Source organism: Littorina saxatilis, linkage group LG3, assembly GCF_037325665.1.
Source record: "Littorina saxatilis isolate snail1 linkage group LG3, US_GU_Lsax_2.0, whole genome shotgun sequence".
NCBI classification, from domain to species: domain Eukaryota; kingdom Metazoa; phylum Mollusca; class Gastropoda; order Littorinimorpha; family Littorinidae; genus Littorina; species Littorina saxatilis.
This window is the reverse complement of record NC_090247.1, coordinates 19,363,279-19,389,881: the sequence shown is the minus strand read 5'-3', so window position 1 is coordinate 19,389,881 and position 26,603 is coordinate 19,363,279. Positions and strand designations below refer to the sequence as shown.

General features: G+C 43.2%; 1 protein-coding gene across 2 annotated transcripts in view; it reads left to right on the top strand.

Annotated features, from left to right (window-relative positions):
- Positions 1-26,603, top strand: part of LOC138961811 (lateral signaling target protein 2 homolog) — a 51,576-nt gene that overhangs the window by 11,806 nt on the left and 13,167 nt on the right. For both annotated transcript variants that reach the window (XM_070333484.1, XM_070333483.1), the window contains exons 3-4: positions 24,183-24,226; positions 24,681-25,368. In XM_070333484.1, the coding sequence (XP_070189585.1) occupies positions 24,183-24,226; positions 24,681-25,368 (732 nt within the window). The remainder of the gene's footprint in view (positions 1-24,182; positions 24,227-24,680; positions 25,369-26,603) is intronic.

Genomic DNA, 26,603 nt, shown 5'->3' with positions numbered 1-26,603 from the left:
TTGTTATGTTTATACTTAACTCATTTTGATTAGCTATCAATTCATTGACGCTTTACACTGGTTTTCGTACACACCGTCTTGTAGTGGCCTATTTCTTGTACTCCGCATGGAGAGTTTGGTAACTCATGAAATTCGGTTTTGTAAGATTCCAGAACAGTGTCCGAAATTAACTCTCTCCTTCAGTAGCAGACAATGTAGTTATGTCCCTTGACCATGAACATAAAGTGCTCAGAATAAACCAAATTTGAATGTGAAAATGATTGATCACTTTTCACCACGATTGTGCCGCAGCGTTAACTCACTGTCTCGGTTCTCTCCGTCTGCACAGGTTGGAACCTTGCAACAGCTTCCTTGAATTTGAGACACTTTCTTGGACATTACTAAGTTGCCTTTTTAGCTTATTTTATTTTGTCTTTTATTTTTTTTTTATTCTAAAAGCTAGTATTTCGACTACCCAGTAGCAGTAGTCGCAGGAGAAAATGTGACAATGAGATAGTTACGGAAACCGATGTCCCACGCCAACTGTTGCTTTATGTTCGCATCCTTTCCCTTTCTTTGACAGAGCTGTTATGTTTTTTTTGTTTTTTTGTTTTTTGTTTGCTTAACGCCCAGCCGACCACGAAGGGCCATATCAGGGCGGTGCTGCTTTGATATATAACGTGCGCCACACACAAGACAGAAGTCGCAGCACAGGCTTCATGTCTCACCCAGTCACATTATTCTGACACCGGACCAACCAGTCCTAGCACTAACCCCATAATGCCAGACGCCCGGCGGAGCAGCCACTAGATTGCCAATTTTAAAGTCTTAGGTATGACCCGGCCGGGGTTCGAACCCACGACCTCCCGATCACGGGGCGGACGCCTTACCACTAGGCCACCCGTGCCGGTAGCTGTTATGTGCAGTATCACACATTCTCTACATTCACAGTCAGACCAGATAATAATCATTTCTTGGAATTACTGTGCCATGAAATTATGAATACACCAAGAAAACATGACGAGTTGGGCGAATACATGGAACTCTTCTCCTTTGGACAGACATGTTTAGTTTGAAGGATGATTTGCTTGAGGAAAATAAAATCTGGGTTGAAATGCTCACATTACCCCCATAAATAGCACATGAACATACAAGGAAAGGGGAAAACAGTCAACTAAAAAACACACACACACACACACACACGCCAAGAAAACTAACTACAAAATAGAAAGATGCTAAGCATTTTGACACACATGTTTCTTTTGATATTGAGGTCACATTAACTGACTGACAAACAGTCTGGAACAAGACAAGGGACAAACGACTTCCGTCGGAAACCGACAGTATAAAGACTTTGCATACTCAACATTTTTTCTTTTCATTGGACGTTCAGGGAAGGGCGAAAAAAAAGAAGACAGAAACCGTCGAGGAATTCAATTCGGGGCAACAAAAAAGCCAGCATGACAGTGAATACATTGAGATAGGCGCTTCAATCGTGGAGTGTTTTGTCGCCCTTTTGTGTCGAGTTTGCAGTCAACTTGACGATCTTTTCCCGGAGCGTTGGTCGTGAGATTGACACACATACACCGTGGCCTATTTATAGGTGAGAGCTGCAGCGGATGAAACATTCCTCGACTGGAGAAAAGCACCAAGAGCGCCGTTGTTTTGATTGTCAGGCCAGTTGTCGAGACGATGGGGCAGGAAATATGCAGACAGACAGGATTGAGGACCGGGACTTATGATCATACCGTTGCCTGTCTGCCTGGCTTAGTCGCGCTTTGTCCTGTCCTGCGACAGTGGAACCCCTAAATTAATAAGACTTCCAGGTCTTTGAGTAAAAAGGAAAGAGTCCTAGTATGGAGAATATAAGTGTTTGTCTGTCTCATGTCTATCCACTTTTAATATCATTTGTAGGTGAGAGATCATGTGTTTGTTTGTCTGTGTCCAGTCTAAAGACCATTTATAGGTGAGATATAAGTGTCTGTCCAGTCTAAAGACCATTTATAGGTGAGATATAAGTGTTTGTCTGTCCAGTCTAAAGACCATTTGGTCGAAGTACCATGGTTGTAATGTTTCGCTTTGTCATAAATTGAACGCTCCTATAACTTACCATTCTTGTTTTTTTTTAAAATTCTGAAGTTTGGAACGTTAGCAGTCTTATCTGTTTTTGGATTCCAAGAATGGAGGTAAATTTGCAGAGGTTATGAACTCAAAAGTAACATCTTAAAAGGAAGATGTCTTAAACGGGTTAGGGGGAAGAATTTTCCCGATGCTCCCCAGCATGTCGTAAGAGGCGACTAACGGATTCTGTTTCTTCTTTTACCCTTGTGAAGTGTTTCTTGTATAGAATATAGTCAATGTTTGTAAAGATTTTAGTCAAGCAGTATGTAAGAAATGTTAAGTCCTTTGTACTGGAAACTTGCATTCTCCCAGTAAGGTCATATATTGTACTACGTTGCAAGCCCCTGGAGCAATTTTTTGATTAGTCTTCTTCTTCTGCGTTCTGCGTTTTGATTAGTGCTTGTGTGAACAAGAAACAATTAACAAGTGGCTCTATCCCATCCCCCCCCTTTCCCCGTCGCGATATAACCTTCGTGGTTGAAAATGACGTAAAACACCAAATAAAGAAAGAAAGAAAGCAAATTTTTGATTAGTGCTTTTGTGAACAATTGACAAGTGGCTCTATCCCATCCCCCCCCTTTCCCCGTCGCGATATAACCTTCGTGGTTGAAAACGACGTTAAACACCAAATAAAGAAAAGAATTAAATGGGGGGTCCCACTGTATAACTCTTCGTGCCGACTGCAAGCTTTGCTGGAATTTGTGTCTGTGTGCACGCGGGTATTAAAACCTCCTCAAATAGGACCTGGGCTCAGATGCATAATTTAGGCTGCGGTTAGTTGTGGGATTGTGTCTGTTTTGTGGACTTAGTTGTGGGATTGTGTCTGTTTTGTGGACTTAGTTGTGGGATTGTGTCTGTTTTGTGTCAGTCCACAGCCACAGAAAGGGCAGGGTTACGGCTCAGATTATGTTGTCAAAAACTTGCATTGTTAAAAGGAGAAAGTTGTCATTGTTAACAAGAAGTTACATTTTGATGTTAAATATTTTTTCATTTATAAAAACGCACGCACACACGCACGCACGCACACACCCACACACACACACACCAGCAAACAAACTTTGATAACGTCCACAGGAAATGTTTTTGCAACTTATTTTTGAGCACTCATTTTCTGTGAGTGAAATGATTTTTCCAATTATTGACCACTTTTTTTACATTTAGTCAAGTTTTGACTAAATGTATTAACATAGAGGGGGAATCGAAACGAGGGTCGTGGTGTATGTGTGTGTGTGTGTGTGTGTGTGTGTGTGTGTGTGTGTGTGTGTGCGTGTGTGTAGAGCGATTCAGACCAAACTACTGGACCGATCTTTATGAAATTTTCCATGAGAGTTCCTGGGATTGATATCCCCGAACGTTTTTTTCGTTTTTTTGATAAATGTCTTTGATGACGTCATATCCGGCTTTTCGTGAAAGTTGAGGCGGCACTGTCACGCTCTCATTTTTCAACCAAATTGGTTGAAATTTTGGTCAAGTAATCTTCGACGAAGCCCGGACTTCGGTATTGCATTTCAGCTTGGTGGCTTAAAAATTAATTAATGACTTTGGTCATTAAAAATCTGAAACTTGTAAAAAAAAATTTTTTTTCATAAAACGATCCAAATTTACGTTCATCTTATTCTCCATCATTTTCTGATTACAAAAACATATAAATATGTTATATTTGGATTAAAAACAAGCTCTGAAAATTAAAAATATAAAAATTATTATCAAAATTAAATTGTCGAAATCAATTTAAAAACACCTTCATCTTATTCCTTGTCGGTTCCTGATTCCAAAAACATATAGATATGATATGTTTGGATTAAAAACACGCTCAGAAAGTTAAAACGAAGATAGGTACAGAAAAGTGTGCTATCCTTCTCAGCGCAAGTACTACCCCGCTCTTCTTGTCAATGTCACTGCCTTTGCCATGAGCGGTGGACTGACGATGCTACGAGTATACGGTCTTGCTGAAAAATTGCATTGCGTTCTGTTTCATTCTGTGAGTTCGACAGCTACTTGACTAAATGTTGTATTTTCGCCTTACGCGACTTGTTACATTTAGTCAAGTTTTGATTTTTTTTTTTTTTTAATGAATGTTCCTTGGCTATACAAAGTTTGAGTTCTTATGTTGTGACATTGATTGATTTCTTGTGGGATATAACACATTACAGGAAAACATGGGACATAATTGGTGAATCAATGGGCTTCGGGAAAAAAATGCAATTACTGTTTGTTCAACGATATATATGTATGCAATACTCTTTATATTAGATGAAAACAGAGATAAGGTATATAAAGGGGCCTTTTTACATTTAGTCAAGTTTTGACTAAATGTTTTAACATAGAGGGGGAATCGAGACGAGGGTCGTGGTGTATGTGTGTGTGTGTGTGTGTGTGTGTGTGTGTGGGCGTGTTTGTATGTATGCGTGTGTGTGTGTAGAGCGATTCAGACCAAACTACTGAACCGATCTTTATGAAATTTGACATGAGAGTTCCTAGGAATGATATCCCCGGACGTTTTTTTCTTTTTTTCGATAAATACTTTTGATGACGTCATATCCGGCTTTTTGTAAAAGTTGAGGCGGCACTGTCACACCCTCATTTTTCAATCAAATTGATTGACATTTTGGAAAAGCAATCTTCGACGAAGGCCGGACTTCGGTATTGCATTTCAGCTTGGTGGCTTAAAAATTAATTAATGACTTTGGTCATTAAAAATCTGAAAATTGTAATAATTTTTTTATATAAAACGATCCAAATTTACGTTCATCTTATTCTACATCATTTCCTGATTCCAAAAACATATAAATATGTTATATTTGGATTAAAAACAATCTCTGAAAATTAAAAATATAAAAATTATGATCAAAATTAAATTTCCGAAATCGATTTAAAAACAATTTCATCTTATTCCTTGTCGGCTCCTGATTCCAAAAACATATAGATATGATATGTTTGGATTAAATACACGCTCAGAAAGTTAAAACGAAGAGAGGTACAGAAAGCGTGCTATGCAGCACAGCGAAACCACTACCGCGCTGAACAGGCTCGTCAGTTTCACTCCGTTTTTGTACAAGCGGCGGACTACGGTCATTGTGAAAAAATGCAGTGCGTGCAGTTTCATTCTGTGAGTTCCACAGCTTGACTAAATGTAGTAATTTCGCCTTACGCGACTTGTTTTATTTTACTCACAAGGGCTGAGTATAGTTATGTGAAGAAATGTGTTTCACCAAATGGGCTTGAGATATGACATATCCCACACAGTGTGAAAATGCTGGGTCATCATTATAACTGCTGTAGACAATCTTCCGTCCCCTCTTCAATCACATCTGTTATGATAACTTTACATGTCTACCGTCTGCCCTCCTTTCGTAAGGGGCTCCGCTCACCGCTATGTAACTTCAGCAGGACCGACGACGCACTGCAGCTTATCCCATAGGAACTGCATGAAAGGAAAACAGGCCGAGTACTCGTCATAATCCCTATCGCGGCATAAATAATAGGCCGTGCGTCGTCTGTGCCGCTGAAACTGCGCCGGTATATTCTGCCCATAACGAGAGCTCGTCTATAGTGATGAAATAAGATTAAAGCAACAAAAATAATAATATGGACGTCGTGTTTTGACGATCGAATGAGTCAACAGAGAAATATCAGACACGAGAAACCTTTGCTGAATAAATTGAGTGCAAACCAAAAGAACTGACTCATAGACTACTGCAAATAATCGTGTCAAATTCTGTATGCTTGACTGGTCAGGATCCATTTGCTTTGTACAGGGAGCTAATTGATTCAGTATTTACACGATTGAATCTGTAACCCCGTACACCCACCCCCTCGACCCTTCTGTCCCTGGAGACTCTGAACACTATTGTAATTTCTGGGGCCTTTACCGTGCATGTCTGACTTTTTGTGACAAATGCTTAAAGAAGCACCCCCTCCCCCCAGCTTATTTATCAGGGCGCAGTTTTGCAACCACAGACACGCAAACAGTGGGATGGCAGAGCAGATAAGGAAAGTACACCTTATGGTTCACATAGGTCCAATATCACACGCATTCGTACTTTGTGCTATTTGAAGACGATTGGAATACACAGAACTTGTAGTGGGGGACTGTTTCACTCTGATCTAACGAATGTGTATGAACGGAAACGCTTTTCGTATGAACGGAAACATGCACTTTTGTACGAACGGAAACATGGTGTATGAACGGAATCTGCATGTTTTCAAAAGACAAGTGATTGTACAAAAGCCATGGGTTTCTATAAACTTTTGTTCCAGCGAAATGTCGTAACAGGCAGTGGTTTTGCTGATCATGTGCAAATCAGGGGTCAGATTCGATAACAGAGCGAGAAAAACAAGAAAATGTTAAAAAATCAGGCAATTTTGTCACGTTCGGCCCGCGTGTGTTATCATTAGGATTACTAGCACCTTGGTACTTATCGTACACATAGCCCAACCATTTCGCTACCTTATTCTTTCAATATCACACAAGCGCGCTGCCCACACGACTTACCGCAACGTTTTTCCCCAAGCAAGTGACGAAAATAAGGCTGTATGAACGGATGAACGGAAACATCCGGTGGATGAACGGAATCAGTTGACACACCGTGCTCACTGACCGTCTCAAAACGAGCGCCACGTGCCTGTAACCCCTCTAGGTTGGAGTTGTGACGTAATCTGTGACTTGTCATTACGTCACGACAGCAATCACTCGCCTCACTCTGTTACCAGACACATCAGTGTCATTGGTGTGACCTTGTGGGGTGAAGTGTGGAGATTGAGCCTCACGACGATTATTGATTATACATGACGGTTACGCTGGGCACTTACCTGGCAAAAAGTTGGGGGTTGACCTTGAGGGGGCGAATGTTGACACGCAAACACCTGGGATATTGATCACGGTGGTTGCTGTGCTTACCTGGACACATTTTGTCTTTTGACTTTGTGGGGTGAGTTTGAAATCCGTAAACACTTTCAAATGTCCGTGAGCTATGCTGAATGTATATGAACGCTTTTGAATGTCCGTGTCTCCGTGAGAATTTTTGAATGCCTGTAATCACTTTTGGATGTTTGAATGTCTGTGAGCAGTTTTGTATGGCCGCGAGCATTTGGGATAAATGATTGTCAGCTGTTTATGTCCCGTTTAAGTAGACAAGACACCACCTGAACTTTTTTGAGTGAATTTAACACTGATCAGAGTTTATTTGAGATAGGTCGATGCTGCCTCGCTGAAAGCTATCGCCGTTGTGAAACTGCTTACCTGGACAGACATTCGCTCAGGGGGATGTCAGTGTCAATGACATTACCAGGTCGTTTACCGTCAGCCACCAAAACACCTGTGTTGGCAGGATCCCGATTGTATTGTACGTCTTAGGATGTAATGCCTACACGAAAGAGAAAATAATCTCAGTACTGTTTTGAGCTTTTCAAGCTTTCAATTTCTAACAGAAAATGTTGAAAGTTACATAGTCCAAGCGCAGTTTGTGTCATGTGAAATGTCAATATTTTTTTGGTTTCTGTTCAGTTATATTCGCGTGGCCCAATAGTGTAGGCGTCCCTCCGGCGTTGTGTGTAGGTAGGTTCAAGAAGAAAAGTTAAATGAGCATTGAAACGATGTTGGAGCCACGGATCACACCCAAACAAGGAAGGTGTGAACTTTTAATTCAACATTGAGGAAAACTCCTCAAGGCATGAGGTTAGAATTGATGGGTGTCACCAGATTGAGTGTAGCAGATACATACCATGACATTACATACAATAGAACCCCCCTTTTAACACCTCGACGAATGTTAGAAAATCAGGTCTTATAAAGGAGGGAGTCATAAAACGGAGGTGAATGTGCAGTTTAAGAACAGAAAATATGAGAAAATCAGGTCTTAAATAGGGAGGACTCCCCCCCCTCCCCCCGGTTATTAAAAAGGGGGGTTCCAATGTAGCTGTTCTGTTTTACACGCATGATATTATGCCAAGGAGACCAGCAAAGATGGGGTGTAATTGATGGGGTAGACATAAAGAGTTCGCATTCCTTGCATCCAAAACTCCATACTTGCCGGTGAACGGAGAAATCTGTACCGGCGTGGGGCACTCGGCGCGCACAGTAAAACTTGTCCCCGACAGCTCGCAGGTACGTCGATAAATGTCAGCCTTGTGCGCTCTGCAAACAGTGACATCTTACTTGGTACGACCCGGGACGAACGGCGAGAAGGTGTGTGTGTGTGTGTGTGTGTGTGCGTGTGCGTGTGTGTGGTGTGTATGTGAGTGTGTGTGTGTTTTGTTGGGGGGGGGGGGGGGTGAGGGTGTGTGTGCGTGTGGCTGTGTGTGTGTGTATGTTTTGTTGGGGGGTGAGGGTGTGTGTGTGTGTGTTTTCAAGTGTTGGGGGGGGGGGGGGGGGGGGGGGGGGGTGAGGGTGTGTGTTTGAGTGTGTGTGCTCGAAAATGTCTTGCTACTTGACATAAAGATAACGATACATTTTTCTGCTTTAGGAAAGTTCTTTTTATTTTGATTTGATGCGTTATCAGTTAATTTGTGTGTGTGTGTGTGTGTGTGTGTGTGTGTGTGTGTGTGTGTGTGTGTGTGTGTGTGTGTGCGTGCGTGTGTGCGTGTGTAGACTCAAAAATATCTTCCTACTTGATATAAAGATAACGATACATATTAGCTTTAGGAAAGTTATTTCTGTTTTAATTTGACGCGTTATCAGTGAATGGGCAGAATACAATCGAACTCTCGACCGGCACGGTGCCTAGTGGTAAGGCGTCCGCCCCGTGATCGGGAGGTCGTGGGTTCGAACCCCGGCCGGGTCATACCTAAGACTTTAAAATTGGCAATCAAGTGGCTGCTCCGCCTGGCGTCTGGCATTATGGGGTTAGTGCTAGGACTGGTTGGTCCGGTGTCAGAATAATGTGACTGGGTGAGACATGAAGCCTGTGCTGCGACTTCTGTCTTGTGTGTGGCGCACGTTAAATGTCAAAGCAGCACCGCCCTGATATGGCCCTTCGTGGTCGGCAGGGCGTTAAGCAAACAAACAAACAAACAAATCGAACTCTCGTGACTTCAAAAAGAAACGTGTATGTAATAAAGCTTTTTTTTAATGTATCTATCTGGTGCCCCTTCTTCTGTTAAGACTGCAGTTTAGGTTAAGACTTAGGTTGCATTATAAGTGGCTTGAAAAAGAATCCTTAATTTTTCATTGCTCTACCAAACTGCTCTACCAAACTGCTCAAAGCTGACACGTCTTATCGGGTTAGTCGACAGGGCTTTTGTTAGACTGGCTGTAACTAAGGATGTTTTACGTCCTCCTAAAGTTTTGGTAATTTGTCTTTGCCGGTACGGAATTTGGGGTCCCTTTTTTTCATGTCCATTGATAGCTGCGACCGACGACTGACCCCCCTCCCCCCAACCCCCTCTCCCCGCCATGCTTGCTCCTCCGGCCAGTCGTCTCTGTAAGATGCTGCCAATAAAACGTGATTCTATGTTATATAGTGTATAAGCTGTTGATGCTGTTTAAGAACGTAAAAGTAACCCGGACCGAGAAGGCTTTGTTTGGATGTCTTTCAAACGCAAAGTCTTTCATTTTAAAAGGCCAACACAAGGAACTTGTTACACACGATGGTATTATCCTCATTACTGTATGATGTCTTTTGTAATAGGGGTTCGAGAATTCGCCATTACATTGGAACATGTAAGAATGTTGTGGCTGAAGTAAGTCATTTTTAGCTGATTTTTCTTTTGTCGTTTGAACGGGCTTTTCAAGAGGCGAACACAAGGACCGTATTATACTGTTTGTGATCTTTGCTACCAGGAGTTCGAGAATCGGACACTACATTGGAAACATGTAAGAATGTTGTGGCATGTGTAAGTCACGGTTCGTGTCTCCTGTCAACATGTCAGCTGTAGGAATATTCAACCTTATTACTGTTTGAAGGATTTTCTTTACCCTCTTTTCAAGCGAGTCAGTTTAGGCCTGTTACGTCTTTCTTGACATTTAGTCGAAACGACCTTTTCCTCTTTCGTTCCTCAACCATTTCTGTGGGAATAGGCAGCAGGAAAATTGAAGGCTTTGTCTTAATCACCAGGAATGCGGATAGGGAGGCTTAGTTATAGATATTTAAGGTTTAAATTGAGCCTAACCGATGAGGTTGATTGGTTGGCTGTTGCTTTGTGATGTCCCTTCAACCTATTCATATAACCTTCGTGGTTGAAAACGACGTTAAACACCAAATAAAGAAAGAAGAAAGTCTCTCTCTCTCTCTCACTCTCTCTCTCTCTCTCTCTTTCTCTCTCTCTCTCTCTCTCCCTCTCTCCCTCTCTCCCTCTCTCCCTCCCTCTCACCCTCCCTATCTCTTACTCGCTAACACCATAAATATTATATATGTATTCTTAAACGGATTTTTGTTTTGATGTACAATTTTCATTCAATTTTCCTTTCATGTTTGCTTGCTTTTCATTTAAACTGTACAATAGCCGCCATCTATATGTAATTTTCTAGAAAACTGTAAACACCATAAGCATTATGCTTGTTGTTGTTTACTCAATATGCGTTTTTTGTAAATAATGCACAAACGTTGAATAAAACAGTTTAAACCAACCTATTCGGCTATTCGGGACCTGTTCAATTTTGTTTCCCTTCTCAGCTGACATGGTGGTCTCCGTGTTTGAAACTATTTGTATTTAGTTCTATCACAGTAAAGAGGAGAAGGTTCGCACTTGTTACTTTAGATCTCAAAGGAAATATTCATCTCCTTTAAAAAGTTAAAAATCTTGTCCCGGGGGACGTCCCGGACTCTCTGCCCTGAAGCACTGACCAGATAAGGTAGATGGACTACCAGGGTAGCGAATGACACTTTTACATCAAGCTAAAATTGCTGTCTGGTATTGTGGCGTTTTCCTTCGTGTGTGAAACCGAACAAAATGCGGACAAAGCAGCTAAGTATAGATATTTGATGACAGTCCCTCCCGCAGCAAGGTCTTACGGTCTTACGCAGACCCGGTGGAGTCAGTATGCATGGACTAGTACTTGCTTAGCGGTCGAATCATTTGCCTACACAGAGCGGTCGTAAGCTTAATTGCTATGATAATCTTAGGCACTGTAGCAGACTCATGCAGTTGGCTCCAGGGCAATTGTCCTGTTGCAAGCAAGACGCCGTTGAAATAATTCTACAGATTGGGATTAGTTCTTGTCGTCACGTTTCGCGTGTTATTGTTGCTTTGCCTTGACGCTAAATCAGACTCGATATTCTTAAATAAAATGAAAACACACCAGTAACCAGGTTGGGTACTTTTTTTAATCAATATTTCGGCATGTAACTGCATTTTTCACGATGGTATGGAAAGAATGGAATGATATTCTTATCTTAAGCTAATTTACGATTTTTTCATCAATTTCAAAGTCCCAGCTGCAGTTTGTATGTGTGTATTATTGTCAGTCTTCGCCTTCTTCTTCGTTCATAGGCTGAAACTTCCACCTTCACTCATGTTTTTGCACGAGTGGGTTTTTACGCGTATGACTGTTTTTTTTTTTACCCCGCCATTCAGGCAGCTCAGCCATACGCCGCTTTCGGGGGAGGTTTTGTCAGTCATTATCAGCACTACATTTTGCTACAAACCACAGCTTTACTCACTATTCGTAATGACGGCGAAAATTTATCTTTATCTACAATCTGCATTGTAAAGGAATTCGACATTTTTCAGCTCTATTGTTACCTACTCTGAGTTTAAAGTTGCTGCTACTGTTGTTGCCTACTCCGAGTTTAAAGTTGCTGCTACTGTTGTTACCTACTCCGAGTTTTAAGTTGCTGCTACTGTTGTTACCTACTCCGAGTTTTAAGTTGCTGCTACTGTTGTTACCTACTCCGAGTTTTAAGTTGCTGCTACTGTTGTTACCTACTCAGAGTTTTAAGTTGCTACTACTGTTGTTACCTACTCCGAGTTTTAAGTTGCTGCTACTGTTGTTACCTACTCAGAGTTTTAAGTTTCTGCAATTGTTATTCTTGATAGGAGGGTTAACACGACATTCCCTTCTTCTAACTCAAAAATACTTTTAAGCAACCTGTCTTATGTCTAATGAGCCCAAGTTTCCCCTTCCAGAAGGAACCCGAATAAAGGGCACGTCCACCTTGCTGTTAGGTTGCGTCAACGAAATTTTTCTTCCTTTCTATCCTGTGTGATGAGTTTTTGAACTGTATACATTTGCTTATCAGATGGGCGACCTATTTTTGCGCATGAATTTTGAATTAAACATGTCACATCCGGGTTTAAGTTAAAGATAAGAGGAACTGGTGAGTGGTTAATGTGTGTGGTTATTGTGTGTATGTGTCAGAATAGTTTTATTGGTGTATAACGGTTACCACCCACGCCACATCAAAGCTTATTCAGCGGGAAATAATCACTCGCTAGAGGTGAAAATAACTGCTAAGATTATTTTTTGCGGCAATTTTTCTGACGTTTTACTTTAGGTAATCCTTTTGGTCATCTCTCACTGTGGAAAGTTTGGCAATTCTGCCGAAATGACGGTAAAGTATTGTACCATTGCAAATAAGTTGAGATGTTTCGCCTATACTTTTCGGACGCAAGCGTGCGTGCGTGCTTGAGTGCGTGCGTTTGTGTGTATATGCGTACCTGCGTGCGTGTCAGTATTTTTTATACTGTAATAAATGTTACTTTTAACTGTCCATAGGTACACGTATACAGTGGTTGTTGTTCTGTGTGCCGTTTGAGCGGCGGCTTAATCACGAGTTGTCCATCGTTTTTTCTGGTCAATGGCGTAAAGTGACCTCAGGGCAGTAACCTTGAAAGGAAGTTCCGGGGGCCTTCAGGTGATTGAGTCATTGACCTCATGTCAGTGCAGTGTAAGGGACGTCCCTTCCCGAGCAACACCTCGTGTACACCGCTCAGAAAGAAAATGTTTCAAACAAACAATTGGCAGTCAGATGACAGAATAACGCCCAAGAGGATATACTACTTATTTGGCATTCCTTGATGTTACCACACCACTGCTGTGTCTCCAGCCCTCAGAGGATATAACTTAGTTGGCATCCCTTGATGTTACCACAGCTCTGCTGTCACTAGCCCCAAGAGGATATAACTTATTTAGCATTCCTTGATGTTACCACAGCACTGCTGTGTCTCTAGCCCTAAGAGGATATAACTTTGTTGGCATCCCTTGATGTTACCACAGCTCTGCTGTCACTAGCCCCAAGAGGATATAACTTATTTGGCATTCCTTGATGTTACCACACCACTGCTGTGTCTCTAGCCCTAAGAGGATATAACTTAGTTGGCATCCCTTGATGTTACCACAGCTCTGCTGTCTCTAGCTCCAAGAGGATATAACTTAGTTGGCATTCCTTGATGTTACCACAGCACTGCTGTGTCTCTAGCCCCAAGAGGATATAACTTAGTTGGCATCCCTTGATGTTACCACAGCTCTGCTGTGTCTCTAGCCCTAAGAGGATATAACTTAGTTGGCATTCCTTGATGTTACCACAGCACTGCTGTGTCTCTAGCCCCAAGAGGATATTACTTATTTGGCATCCCTTGATGTTACCACAGCACTGCTGTGTCTCTAGCCCTAAGAGGATATAACTTAGTTGGCATTCCTTGATGTTACCACACCACTGCTGTGTCTCTAGCCCTAAGAGGATATAACTTAGTTGGCATCCCTTGATGTTACCACACCACTGCTGTGTCTCTAGCCCTAAGAGGATATAACTTAGTTGGCATCCCTTGATGTTACCACAGCACTGATGTGTCTCTAGCCCCAAGAGGATATAACTTATTTGGCATCCCTTGATGTTACCACAGCACTGATGTGTCTCTAGCCCCAAGGCCGCCTGGCGTCTGGCATTATGGGGTTAGTGCTAGGACTGGTTGGTCCGGTGTCAGAATAATGTGACTGGGTGAGACATGAAGCCTGTGCTGCGACTTCTGTCTTGTGTGTGGCGCACGTTATATGTCAAAGCAGCACCGCCCTGATATGGCCCTTCGTGGTCGGCTGGGCGTTAAGCAAACAAACAAACAACAACAAAAAATCTAGCCCCAAGAGGATGTTTATATCGCATATATACATGCCACCCTGTATTTTCTTAATAAAATCTTGTTTGAATCAAGAGGATATAACTTATTTGGCATCCCTTGATGTTACCACAGCGGGGATATAGCTCAGTTGGTAGCGCGCTGGATTTGTGTTCAGTTGGCCGCTGTCAGCGTGAGTTCGATCCCAGGTTCGGCGGAAATTTATTTCACAGAGTCAACTTTGTGTGCAGACTCTCTTCGTTGTCCGAACCTCCCCCCGTGTACACTACATTGGGTGTGCACGTTAAAGATCCCACGATTGACAAAAGGGTCTTTCCTGGCAAAATTGCTTAGGCACAGTTAATAATTGTCTACCTATACCCGTGTGACTTGGAATTATAGGCCGTGAAAGGTAAATATGCGCCGAAATGGCTGCAATCTACTGGCCGTATAAAATTTCATCTCACACGGCATCACAGCAGAGCGCCTAGAACTGTACCCACGGAATATGCGCGATATAAAGACTCATTGATTGATTGATTGACTGCTGTGTCGCTCTGGCAGATACCAGACTCTTCTATGACTACAGCCCGTTTTGACCATATTTATGATGGAAATATTTCCTCCTTATATTACTGAATCGTGAAGGAAGCAGAGGATTGAATGAATACAGGTAAGATCTGAACGACTGTCGGTGACTTAGACGTGTGTGTGTAGGGGGGAGGGGCAGGTGGTTGCAGGCGGTGGTTGGGTTGTCAAAACGAATCGAAATATTATCATTAATGAAGGAACGTACTGATAGTTTCGGGATTTGCCCTTTGCGCCCCCGTCTCATCGGGTCCCCGTCTCATCGGGTCCCCGTCTCATTGGGCCCCCGTCTCATCGGGTCCCCGTCTCATTGGGCCCCCGTCTCATTGGGTCCCCGTCTCATTGGGCCCCCACACTTTTTGTCGCAATAACAAAACGTGTCATTGGGCCCCCGTCTCTTTGGGCCCCCGTCTCATTGGGTCCCCGTCTCATTGGGCCCCCACACTTTTTTGTAGTAATAACAAAACGTCTCTTTAGGCCCCCGTCTCTTTAGGCCCCCGTCTCTTTAGGCCCCCGTCTCTTTAGGCCCCCGTCTCATTGGGCCTCCGTCTCATTGGGTCCCCGTCTCATTGGGCCCCCACACTTTTTGTAGCAATAACAAAACGTGTCATTGGGCCCCCGTCTCTTTGGGCCCCCAGCATAATAAACAAGCCTGAACGGTATATTCTGTATTTCAGCAATGCAAAGGTACAACCCCTCCACGTTAAAGGCACAGTAAGCCTCCCGTACACCATCACAGACCCTCCCTCGGCCATCCTATCTCTAACCCTGAACCACCACCTAATTCACGCACACCAGTCTTTTTGTCCAAACAATGGCGCCTGCAAAACATGGGGCACACGTCATCAGTTTCCCCGCATACTCAAAAACAGGTGACGTGTTCGTTTCCGTAGGATAATTATAGCCGTGACGAAATATATTTATCTTTCTGACGTGTTTGTCAAGCAAAAATTAAAAGAATGTCTCTCCGACAATGTTTAGGTTTGGCTTATCTGTCAAAATCACGTTTGAGATGTCCGTGTTTGAGTTAACTATTTTTTGACAGTTTGGCTTATCCAAATTATAAATAGTCTTACAAAGAAGGGGTCTAGCGGGGAATTGATTTTGGTTTTGAGATATCCGAGTTTTTTTACTTAAGCATGTTTCGTTTAGGCGAGTGCGGCTGTACACACATATACGCAATCCAGTAATGGGATGCAGACGCAGCTCATCACTTTAGATTATTTCAATTTGTCAGCTTTCGACGGACTGGTAATACTCACAAGAAGGCCAGCATGCCTAAATCCCCCTTTGACCTTTAAATGACATTGACCCTGAAAGGTCATAATATCTAGACTTGGGGGTCCAACGAGACGGGGGCCCAATGAGACAGGGACCCAACGAGACGGGGGCCCAATGAGACGGGGGCTCAAAGACATCTTGCCATAGTTTCCTCCCCACATTACCGAACAATATGATGGAAAGTAGAGATTATTTCCTCTTTTCATTACCGTCATCATACAGTAAGCAAAGGATTATTAACCTAGGTGAGTTTTGCGCAACCGTATCAGTGATTAAGACTGAAGAGAAAGACGGGTCAGTTCGACAGGTGTTACAGCAAGTTGTCCAACAGTTGACATTCCAGGTAGCCAGTCGTTTGATAGAAAAGGGGGTGGGGGGGGGGGGGGGAGGAGGGACGGCTGGAGGATTTGAAAGGAGGAGGTGTGGGTTGACAAACCGGCCAGTACTGGCGCGTGGCTGTCAATATTTTGCTTCACCGGATTTGCTCCCACCCCCTTTCCCGACATCCCCACCCTCTCTCCGTCTCAAGCGCTCTGGCCATACCTACTCGGCCAGCGTGAGAGTGGTTGTTGATACGTGTGTGTGTGTCGTGGTTGTTTGTACGTGTGTGTCAAATATAGACGCCTGCCTTGATGGTGTTTCATTTGCATGTCGGAGGGTTTGTCTGCTTCTACTATTTCTTTTATTTACTTTCTGATGTATATTTGTGTGTGCATGTCAGTTTGTCTGTCTGCTTCTCTGTTTTCTGCCTGTCTTTCTCTGTCTGTCTGTCTCTATCTTTGTCTGTCTGTCTCTGTCTGTCTCTCCCCCCTCTCTCCTCTCTCTCTCTCTCTCTCTCTCTCTCTGTTAATTCACTAGGTCGTTCTGTCTTCGCTGGTTGTGTATCTCTCCCCATGTCTGCATCTTTTTCATCTCTGTCTCCTTGCCCGCATTTGTGTGTGTTTGCTTCTGCGTCGGCTGGGGAAGGGGGGGGGGGGGGCGGTGCGCATCGCTTGTGTGTCTGTCAGTCGGTCTCGTTGCATTTTTGTGTGCATGTGTGTGTGTGTGTGTGTGTGTTTGCTTGTGTGTGTTTGCTTGTGTGTCCGCTTGGGTGTCCGCTTGGGGGAGAGGGGCGTCATTCTCAGTGTCTCTTTCTCAGTTTTGTTTCTGCTCTTACACACCCTTCTAATGCCCAATTTAGTCTCACCCACCCCCACCTTCCACCCCTCCTCCGTGACATTTCTTCAGTCCTTTCACCTCAAACTATACCAGGCAGGGCACCGAGAGCATTGTTTATAATACGCTACCCTGATTTCAAGCCGTACCCGGTGGTTAAAACTCAGTCAGGGGAAACCACGGCGGCAAAATAGCAGAGTAAATGCCAACGGACAGAAAGGACTGCTAAAAAACCCTTCAATTTTGTGGATCTTTTTCCCTCGAGTGTTTTTTCACCGTTGTCGCTTGGCTGTCAAATTCTTGAGCGGCGGTATTTTGTTCAAGTTCAGTGTTGCAACGGGTAAGAGGTTGGATGTATTTTGGAAGGCATGATTTGCCGGAGGCTTTTAGGCAGGTATCTAAAATTGAAAAGAGCCGTGTTGGTCTAATATATTTATAGTTGAGGCGTGGGAATGGCGTGAACACTAGGAAAGGGTTTGTCAAAGGAGGAAAATGCGGGTTTTTTTAATTCTCTCTCCGACACCCTGCTTTTCACTGCTTGTCGAATGTTGTTAGTGGTTTTGTGTAAGGTTAGGTTTCGGTTAGCTTACGCATGTCTCGGCTGTACGTTGTGTAACGATTTCATTAACTACTCTTTGTTTCTCTCTCTCTGTCACTGTCTGTCTCTCTGTCTGTCTCTCTGTGTGTCTCTCTGTGTGTCTCTCTCTGTCTGTGTGTCTCTCTGTCTGTGTGTGTGTCTCTCTCTCTCTCTCTCTCTCTCTCTCTGTCTGTCTGTCTCTCTCTCTCTCTCTCTGGCTCTGGCTCTCTCTCTCTCTCTCTCTCTCTCTCTCTCTCTCTCTCTCTCTCTCTCTCTCTCTCTCTCTCTCTCTCTCTATACGTGTGTGTTTGCCTTTTTTTAAATTTTATTTTGATTGTATTTTATTTTGGTCTGTGCTTTCTTTACATTTGTTTGATTGAATTTTGATTAAGAAAAAATAACCAGGAAGTGTTGTATGTACCTGTTTCTCTTTTGTAGTAAGGTGCACTAGAAGCGTAAACTTTTTCCTGTTAAGCTTCAAAGAGCTTTTATTGTGGCATGTCAGGGTGGATTTCTTTTGTTAGCTTGATAATTAATGACATTAAGCATTGAATAGGGGTGTCTTCAAACAGGCAGGCGACTGTTTTAAGCACGAAGAAGACGAACATACCTTTGGCAGTGAACAACTTTGCCCAAAGTATTTGATTTTGTGACTTAACGTTAATAAGCTGTGTGGTTCTTTATTTTTCTGAAATAATTTTGTTTTGTTTTAACATTTCTATCTCTCTCGCCCTCACTCTCAGACAAATCTCGGTGCAAAAGAAGAAAAAGGTGTCGATTTGAGAAAAAAGAACTTGTAACGTCTACTCTTGACTCATACATTAGCACTATAGGTAGACTTGATAAAGCCCTTTGTACAACAAGGCTTGCTACTTCCTTGACAGGGGTCCTGATTTGGCCTATTATGGTCCGCTGGACCCGAAAAGCAACAGCTAACTAACTAACTAACTTCCTTGACAAATCAAAAGGTTAGAAAATGGTGATCGGTTAAGTCCTTTGATAAGTCATGTTACTCTGGCCCGACCTTTGTGTGGGTGGGGGACTAAATATAAGATAGGTGCAAGTTACAGTCAGGCACCGCTGAATCTTAGTCATTGTTGGAGGTGGGTATTTCACAATCACTCATGCAGAACGGAAAATTGCTAGAGTCATGCTTCAGACAGTTTTTGTAAAGCTTGATAATTGACCTATTTTCTGGATAGTCTTGCCCTCCCCCCCCCCCCCACTCCCTTCTCCCCTTTTTTTCACAACTAGACTCTTGACACCCTCCCCCTCCCCTGTGTTTTCTTGTCCCCAAGCTATGGTAGTGTTTCCCTCTCATTATTGTGTGATATGGTACTGAGAAAGTCAAGACTGTTCGCTGCAAAGTCAAGTGCCTGTAAGAGTATTCTGAGTAGATGAACAAGCAGGGGACACAGACAGGGACACACACACACACACACAATCACACACACACACACCACACCCACACACACACACAAAGCTGGCCTATCAAACTTGGCAAAAACATTCTCAGTGGAGCGATTTTGTTTGCTGTGTATTTCTCGAAACTGCACAAACGCGCAGCTTTCATAGAAATTATGCACACAGAACATTTGTTTTGCAAACACCAGCAGTGGCAAAGGTGAAAGATTTATGTGGGCTTTGACAAGCGAAGAAAAGCCAACACAGCATCCACACAGTGAGGTGAAAAAGGCTTTAGAATGCAGCTTGTGCATGGGAGAAAGGACTTTAAGTGTTCATTGTACAGTGGAACCCCTTTTTTAAGACCCCCAGTTTAAGACTTCCCCCTTTTTTAAGAACTTGATTTTTCAGATTTTCTATTCATAACATCATACCGGCACGGTTGGCCTAGTGGTAAGGCGTCCGCCCCGTGATCGGGAGGTCGTGGGTTCGAACCCCGGCCGGGTCATACCTAAGACTTTAAAATTGGCAATCTAGTGGCTGCTCCGCCTGGCGTCTGGCATTATGGGGTTAGTGCTAGGACTGGTTGGTCCAGTGTCAGAATAATGTGACTGGGTGAGACATGAAGCCTGTGCTGCGACTTCCGTCTTGTGTGTGGCGCACGTTAAATGTCAAAGCAGCACTGCCCTGATATGGCTCTTCGTGGTCGGCTGGGCGTTAGGCAAACAAACAAACAAATTGATAACATCGGTACAGTTACCTCTATTTTAAGACTCGCTTCTTGACTTATTTTCTCAGATTTGTCGAGGTCTGTTAATGAGGGGTTCCACTGTAGTTAGCAAAGTTTGAAGTGGGAGTCTGTTGGTTCCACTGTAGTTAGGAAAGTTTGAAGTGGGAGTCTGTTGGTTCCACTGTAGTTAGGAAAGTTTGAAGTGGGAGTCTGTTGGTTCCACTGTAGTTAGGAAAGTTTGAAGTGGGAGTCTGTTAATCCGACTGTTAGGAAAGTTTGAAGTGGGAGTCTGTTAAGGAGGGGTGCCACTGTAGTTAGGAAAGTTTGAAGTGGGAGTCTGTTAAGGAGGGGTGCCACTGTAGTTAGGAAAGTTTGAAGTGGGAGTCTGTTGGTTCCACTGTAGTTAGGAAAGTTTGAAGTGGGAGTCTGTTAATCCGACTGTTAGCAAAGTTTGAAGTGGGAGTCTGTTGGTTCCACTGTAGTTAGGAAAGTTTGAAGTGGGAGTCTGTTGGTTCCACTGTAGTTAGGAAAGTTTGAAGTGGGAGTCTGTTAATGAGGTGTTCCACTGTAGTTAGGAAAGTTTGAAGTGGGAGTCTGTTGGTTCCACTGTAGTTAGGAAAGTTTGAAGTGGGAGTCTGTTAATGAGGGGTTCCACTGTAGTTAGGAAAGTTTGAAGTGGGAGTCTGTTAATGAGGTGTTCCACTGTAGTTAGCAAAGTTTGAAGTGGGAGTCTGTTAATGAGGTGTTCCACTGTAGTTAGGAAAGTTTGAAGTGGGAGTCTGTTAATCCGACTGTTGGGAAAGTTTGAAGTGGGAGTCTGTTAATCCGACTGTTAGGAAAGTTTGAAGTGGGAGTCTGTTGGTTCCACTGTAGTTAGGAAAGTTTGAAGTGGGAGTCTGTTAATGAGGTGTTCCACTGTAGTTAGGAAAGTTTGAAGTGGGAGTCTGTTAATCCGACTGTTGGGAAAGTTTGAAGTGGGAGTCTGTTAATCCGACTGTTAAGAAAGTTTGAAGTGGGAGTCTGTTAATCCGACTGTTAGGAAAGTTTGAAGTGGGAGTCTGTTGGTTCCACTGTAGTTAGGAAAGTTTGAAGTGGGAGTCTGTTGGTTCCACTGTAGTTAGGAAAGTTTGAAGTGGGAGTCTGTTAATCCGACTGTTAGGAAAGTTTGAAGTGGGAGTCTGTTAATCCGACTGTTAGGAAAGTTTGAAGTGGGAGTCTGTTAATCCGACTGTTGGGAAAGTTTGAAGTGGGAGTCTGTTAGTCCCACTCTTGTCATTTTAACAAAGATTTCATTTTTATACCCTGTATGTGTATTTTTTTCTCCAGTTTTGTGATTTTTCGTGATTTTGTATGGGTTCAAAGTTATTTTGTGTAACTTGTTAAACTTTGAAATGTAATGGAAAGGACGTAGGCTGAATTGAAAAGAAGAGATGATGGTAAAGGGGGAGGGGGTGGGGGGAGGGGGGGGAGGGTTGCTTAGTCAAGTTAGTGTTATTTTGTGTGTGTGCTCACACCCTCCCCTCCCACCGAGGCACACAGACCTAGATGATATGAATAGAAAAGGTCAAATTTGAAGCAAACACACAGGAGGAAAACTAAATAATAATGAGAATTGTTTGACGGTTATCTAACAATTTGATCTTAACCAGGATATCTAATAAGAAAACAATTTTACAAGCTGGTCACAGCTTTTGCACTCCTTGGCATTGGCATGTAAAATATACAACAAATGTAAAACAAAACTCTTCATATCAACGAAAACATAATCTACTGACACAGATGGGACTGTCACACAAAACTGTTCCTGCCTTAAAAAGGCATGGAAATACAACACAGTAAAACAAAACTCTTCATATCAACGAAGACATAATCTACTGACACAGATGGGACTGTCACACACAACTGTTCCTGCCTTATAAAGACTTGGAAATACAACACAGCAAAACAAAGTAAATATAAAACAAGACGAAACAAAACTGAACGAAGGAACTAACTTAGACATAAACTACTGACACTGATGCATGTGACTGTCACCCAAGCCTGTTCATGCTGTGTAGAAACATGTAACTCATTATTTGAGAAATGCGCTGTCACAAACTAACAGGGTTTTTCCACCTATCTAACACATGACTAGACATCTGATGTTTCGTGCGGGTTAGATGCACCACCTCCACAATTCTCAGAAATGTGTCCGTTTTACTGTTGAAAGGCTTTCGGTTTTTGCTTTACCTGTCATTGATGCGTTTGCAGTTGCATGCTAATTATTTATTTTTTGTGATTGATCGTCTGCATTCAGAACATATGCACTCACAAATGCTGTGTAACTTGTAACAATATTAGTTTTCATCATTGAACAGTGTTGGATGCTAACAACTTAGAGGGTAAGTTAAGTAAGACCGAACTGAGGTGCATGTCAAAGTTACTGGAAATGAAGCAATTATCTGCAGAACTTTGGCTAACTCGGGCCTGTTTCCATATTGTAATTATTTGTACAGGATTCAGCCTTTTCTCAACTGGAACTTAGAATGGGTAGGTTAGGCTTTCATGTTTAGTGAAGTGGACAACCCCTTCCCCCCCTCCCCCTCCAGACTTAAGACCCTGCTTTCTCACAAATTGTGTTTATAAGATCTGTGAATTGACATCCATTTTGAGACTGTACGTCTGTTAAGACCTGGTTTCCTCAGTCTTGTGGCTGGGCGAGCTCTGTACACTGTAGTTGATTGAGCCGTGAGCTTGTTTAATTGCCGTTTTAAGACTGTATGTTTATTAAGAACTATTGTACTTAGAGTAAACTATTGTACTGGATTCATCCGTGGGTCACGCATGTGTTTGTTGAAGAGTGTGTACTCAACACTGGAGTATTTCAACAAGTCTTTGTGCATGGAGGGATGGGCCGGGGGCGGAGAAATGACACGGGATGTATCACTCCATGTTTTGCTTGGACCGCTGTAATTGCAGTCTGGAAAGACCACCTGCCAATTAGTGGTATAAAACAAGCTGTTTTTTTGTGTTAACACCCAACAGAGCTCACGCGAAACAGCTTGTTCCTGTGTACAGCCAATTGTACTCTAACTTTAAGTCCTGGAACATTGTCAAGTGATTGCACCCACACACTCTCTGGTTCTTGTGTATGTTTATTTCAGTCACAAAAGAGATTTAAATATATAGATTTAAGTTCCTGAAATGTACCAGGGTAATTGAAATGAGATTGCAGCGTCTATACCTACATCTCAAGGACCACTTTTCTTCATTTCATTTGTCCTGGATGGTGATAGTGATGGGGCTGTATTCGTAGTGGTTGGATGAGGTTGTTATTGAAGGTTTGAAGTCTCAAGATAGAGTACATGTATAATGTTAGCCCTGAAAATGGCGAGTATTTTACTTGTCATGGCGAGCAGAAACATGTAACTTGCGAGTAAAAATGTTCATCTACTCGCAAAATGTGAGTAAAGTTGCTGAAACAAATTGTTGGTTTGGCTAGTCAAGTTTGCTGGCTAGTAAATGTTCAAAAACACTAGTGCTAGTGCACAATTGTTTGGACTTTCACGGCTGACTGTGTGGAGACTATAGTCCCCTATCCTCCCAAATCCATCCCTACCCCTCCACCCCCACAGTCTCCCATAGCCATATTGGTTGAAGGGACATGACAATACTAGTAACTCTCCCCCCCCCCCCAAAAAAAAAAAAAAAAAAACACTTTTGCCAATCGGGAGTTAAAACTGAAGTTCTCCTAGCTTCTCTAAATCAAATCTTTGAACCGGTCCCCCCCCCCCCCCCCCCCCCAAAGTATTTAAAACACGTCTGGTAAACTACATGCCTTTCATATCGCCAACAGCTCCCTTTACAGTGGAACCCCCCTTCTAAGTCCCCCGAACATAGGAGAAAATCAGGTTTTAAAATGGAGGGAGTCTTATTGATCAAAATAGGGGTAAATATACGGAGGTTATGAACAGAAAGTCTGAGAAAACAGGGCCTTCAAAGGGAGGAATCTTAACTTGGGGGCCTTGAAAGGGGAGAACCACTGTAGTTTATTTGTCCGGCTAATCGAGTATACATGTATTTATCATTTTATAGTTTTTAATGTTAAGGTCATACATGTCACATAACTCTTATCGAGATTAGTTTGTATGAGAGTGTCTATCAGTTTGTGTTAACCTTCCTCTTTCAAAGGTTACTTCAAAACGATTTTTTTAATGATTTTGTTGTTGGTATGATTTAATGCTGGGGTCATAAGGGTTACCTACTTGGCATTCAGGTGTGCTTGCATTAGAGTGTTTATAGGCCGGTATTAACATTCCTTCTTCAAACGATGACATGAAAATGGCTGTAACTAAGAGTTATGTTTTTTGATTTCAGGCAAGACATTCCTCAGGCAGCTTCTCAACGCGAGGCAATAAAAGGTGAGTGCATTTGGCCATTTTCTGGTCCATGTTTTTATTCTTCCTTCCTATCTTTAGAGCTTCTATCAGAATTTAATTGACTGAGTCTCGGCGTGCACTGCACAAATGGAATGAAGGTGAAGGAAAAAGAGTTGGATTTAATATAACCAGCTTTAAACAGTCACACTGTGCTCTGGGTGAGAAGAAGAGTTGTATGTAGTTGAGAGAGAGAAAGAGAGATCTGTGTGTGTGTGTGTGTGTGTGTGTGTGTGTGTGTGTGTGTGTGTGCGTGTGTGCATGCGTGTGTGCATGTGCGTGTGCCACCAGTCCATTCGGCCATACATAATTTGAGTGTATGTACAAGGGACTGAGCTGCCCACAAACCCAGAAGAAAAACTAAAATAGTTCACCAATATTTGAGCAGATATCACCACATGGTATTTCAGTACATCACATGCCTCTGTTATCTTTGCAGTCCCTCTGACCTTGAGGCCGACCTTGAGGACAACCAAGACTACGACAGCACCGTGAGTCACTCCGAGACCAACCTCACCCTCATCGGCCGCTCCGAGTCGTCTGACGCTCAGATGTCCTCCGGCCTCATGTCTCGCCAACCCCCCTCCACACACGCAAAGTTCTCCCCAGAGGCATCGCGGGCCTCATCAGCGCTGAGGTACGGAGGCACCAGCTCATTACCGCAATCCAGCGACACAGATTCGACCCGCACACCCCCCTCCTCCGTCACACAAAAGTCTTCAGTGTCGTCACTTGTGTCGCGCTACGCAAAGCCGGAACCAGCGTTGCCGCGGGAGACGGACTTGCCCAACAGAGACATTGGTATGACGCGGGTGACTGGCTATAGTGCTGTGAAAGACGCTGTCCCTGCACGGACGGAGGTGAGGTATGGGGGTTACCTCCCCTCGCGGTTCCAGGAGCCGGAAAGGGAGAGCAGCGGGATGGGGAGTAACAGCAGTGGGAGTACCACCGGCGGGAGTACCACCAGCGTGAGTCATCTGAACTCCTCCAGACTCCACTTCCAGGCTGCGCGACCGTTTGTGTCACAACACAACACTGCCGCTGCTGCTGCAACCACCGCCACCAGCAACATCAACACCACCATCAACAGCTCCGCCAGCGCTGAAAAAACTGCTCAGATTGAAAGGGTAGGCCACTAGTGTGTTCATTCTTGGACGGGGGAAAGGAAAAATAAGAAGGGAAAATTTTTTCTTTAAAAAAAAAGGTTTAACCATGACGTGCTCTTTGGATGCTTTTTTTCGCCACAGATACAGTGTAAGAGGTTATCATCAATGGTGGTTATTGTGCCAACAACTTGATATGCTATTGACTTCCATGAGTAGTTTAAAGTGCTGTTCACATGGCAGACTTGCAACCAACTTTTGCTCAACTTTCAAGCGATTTTAGTCAGCGGCAAGTCAAATCTAAATCACTGCCCATGTGAACAGCTCAAACTCGCAAACTATTTTTAAGCAGCGATTCTCGCCAGACTTAGCCTTTCGGGATTGTTCGGTCGTCCTCATTTTCCGGAGAAGGGAAGGCTAGAGCCACACAGATGTATACGTCTATATATAACTCAGTGGCTAGAGCTAACCAATCAGTACGTGCAATAAGAAAAATCTGGACAAAATCGCTGACGAGTCACGGCCGAGTCGAGCAGTGCTCAACTGAGTTTTGGAGTCGCTGACGAGTCTGTTCCGAATCGTTTCTAAATCGCTGGGGCTGTTCTCATGGCAGACTTTTCGCCGATTTGGCCTCAACGACTCCGGAGCTGTTTTCAAATGACTAAAGTTGGTCAAAAGTTAGTTGCAAGTCTGCCATGTGAACAGCACTTTAGGTGGCGTGTGTTTGAATGAAAGGAGTCGATGACACAAGATCAAAATGGATGAAATCCTTTGCCGTCAAGTAATGATTCTGATGTTTAAGTGCAGATTTTGATTAATACTACACCAACATTCCAAATGACTTTTAGGTAATGTGATGATCTATGAAAAGGATGTTGGTCATCAAGCTTAAAGCTTCGGGGTTGGAATCTCTGCAGCGTCTGATTGGTTACGGGTGGAGATTTCCAATCTTTCGGGTCAAATTATGTGCAGATCTGCTAGTCAGTAGTGCCTTATCCGGCTTTTTGTGTACACTAAAGCGCAAGACTTAATACGCATGAAACGTTCAAAAACCTGTCAATGGGTGATAATGCAACCAGGTTAACTGTAGTTAGGATGCTTTAGCCTACTGAAAGTACTATGAGTATGAACGTCTTTCAAATGCCATGAACTATAGTTGAGATGCTTTAGTCTACTATGAGTATGAACGTCTTTCAAATGCCATGAACACAGGTAGGACTGTCGTGTCCATATTTTCGTCTCTCCAGTATTTCTACATG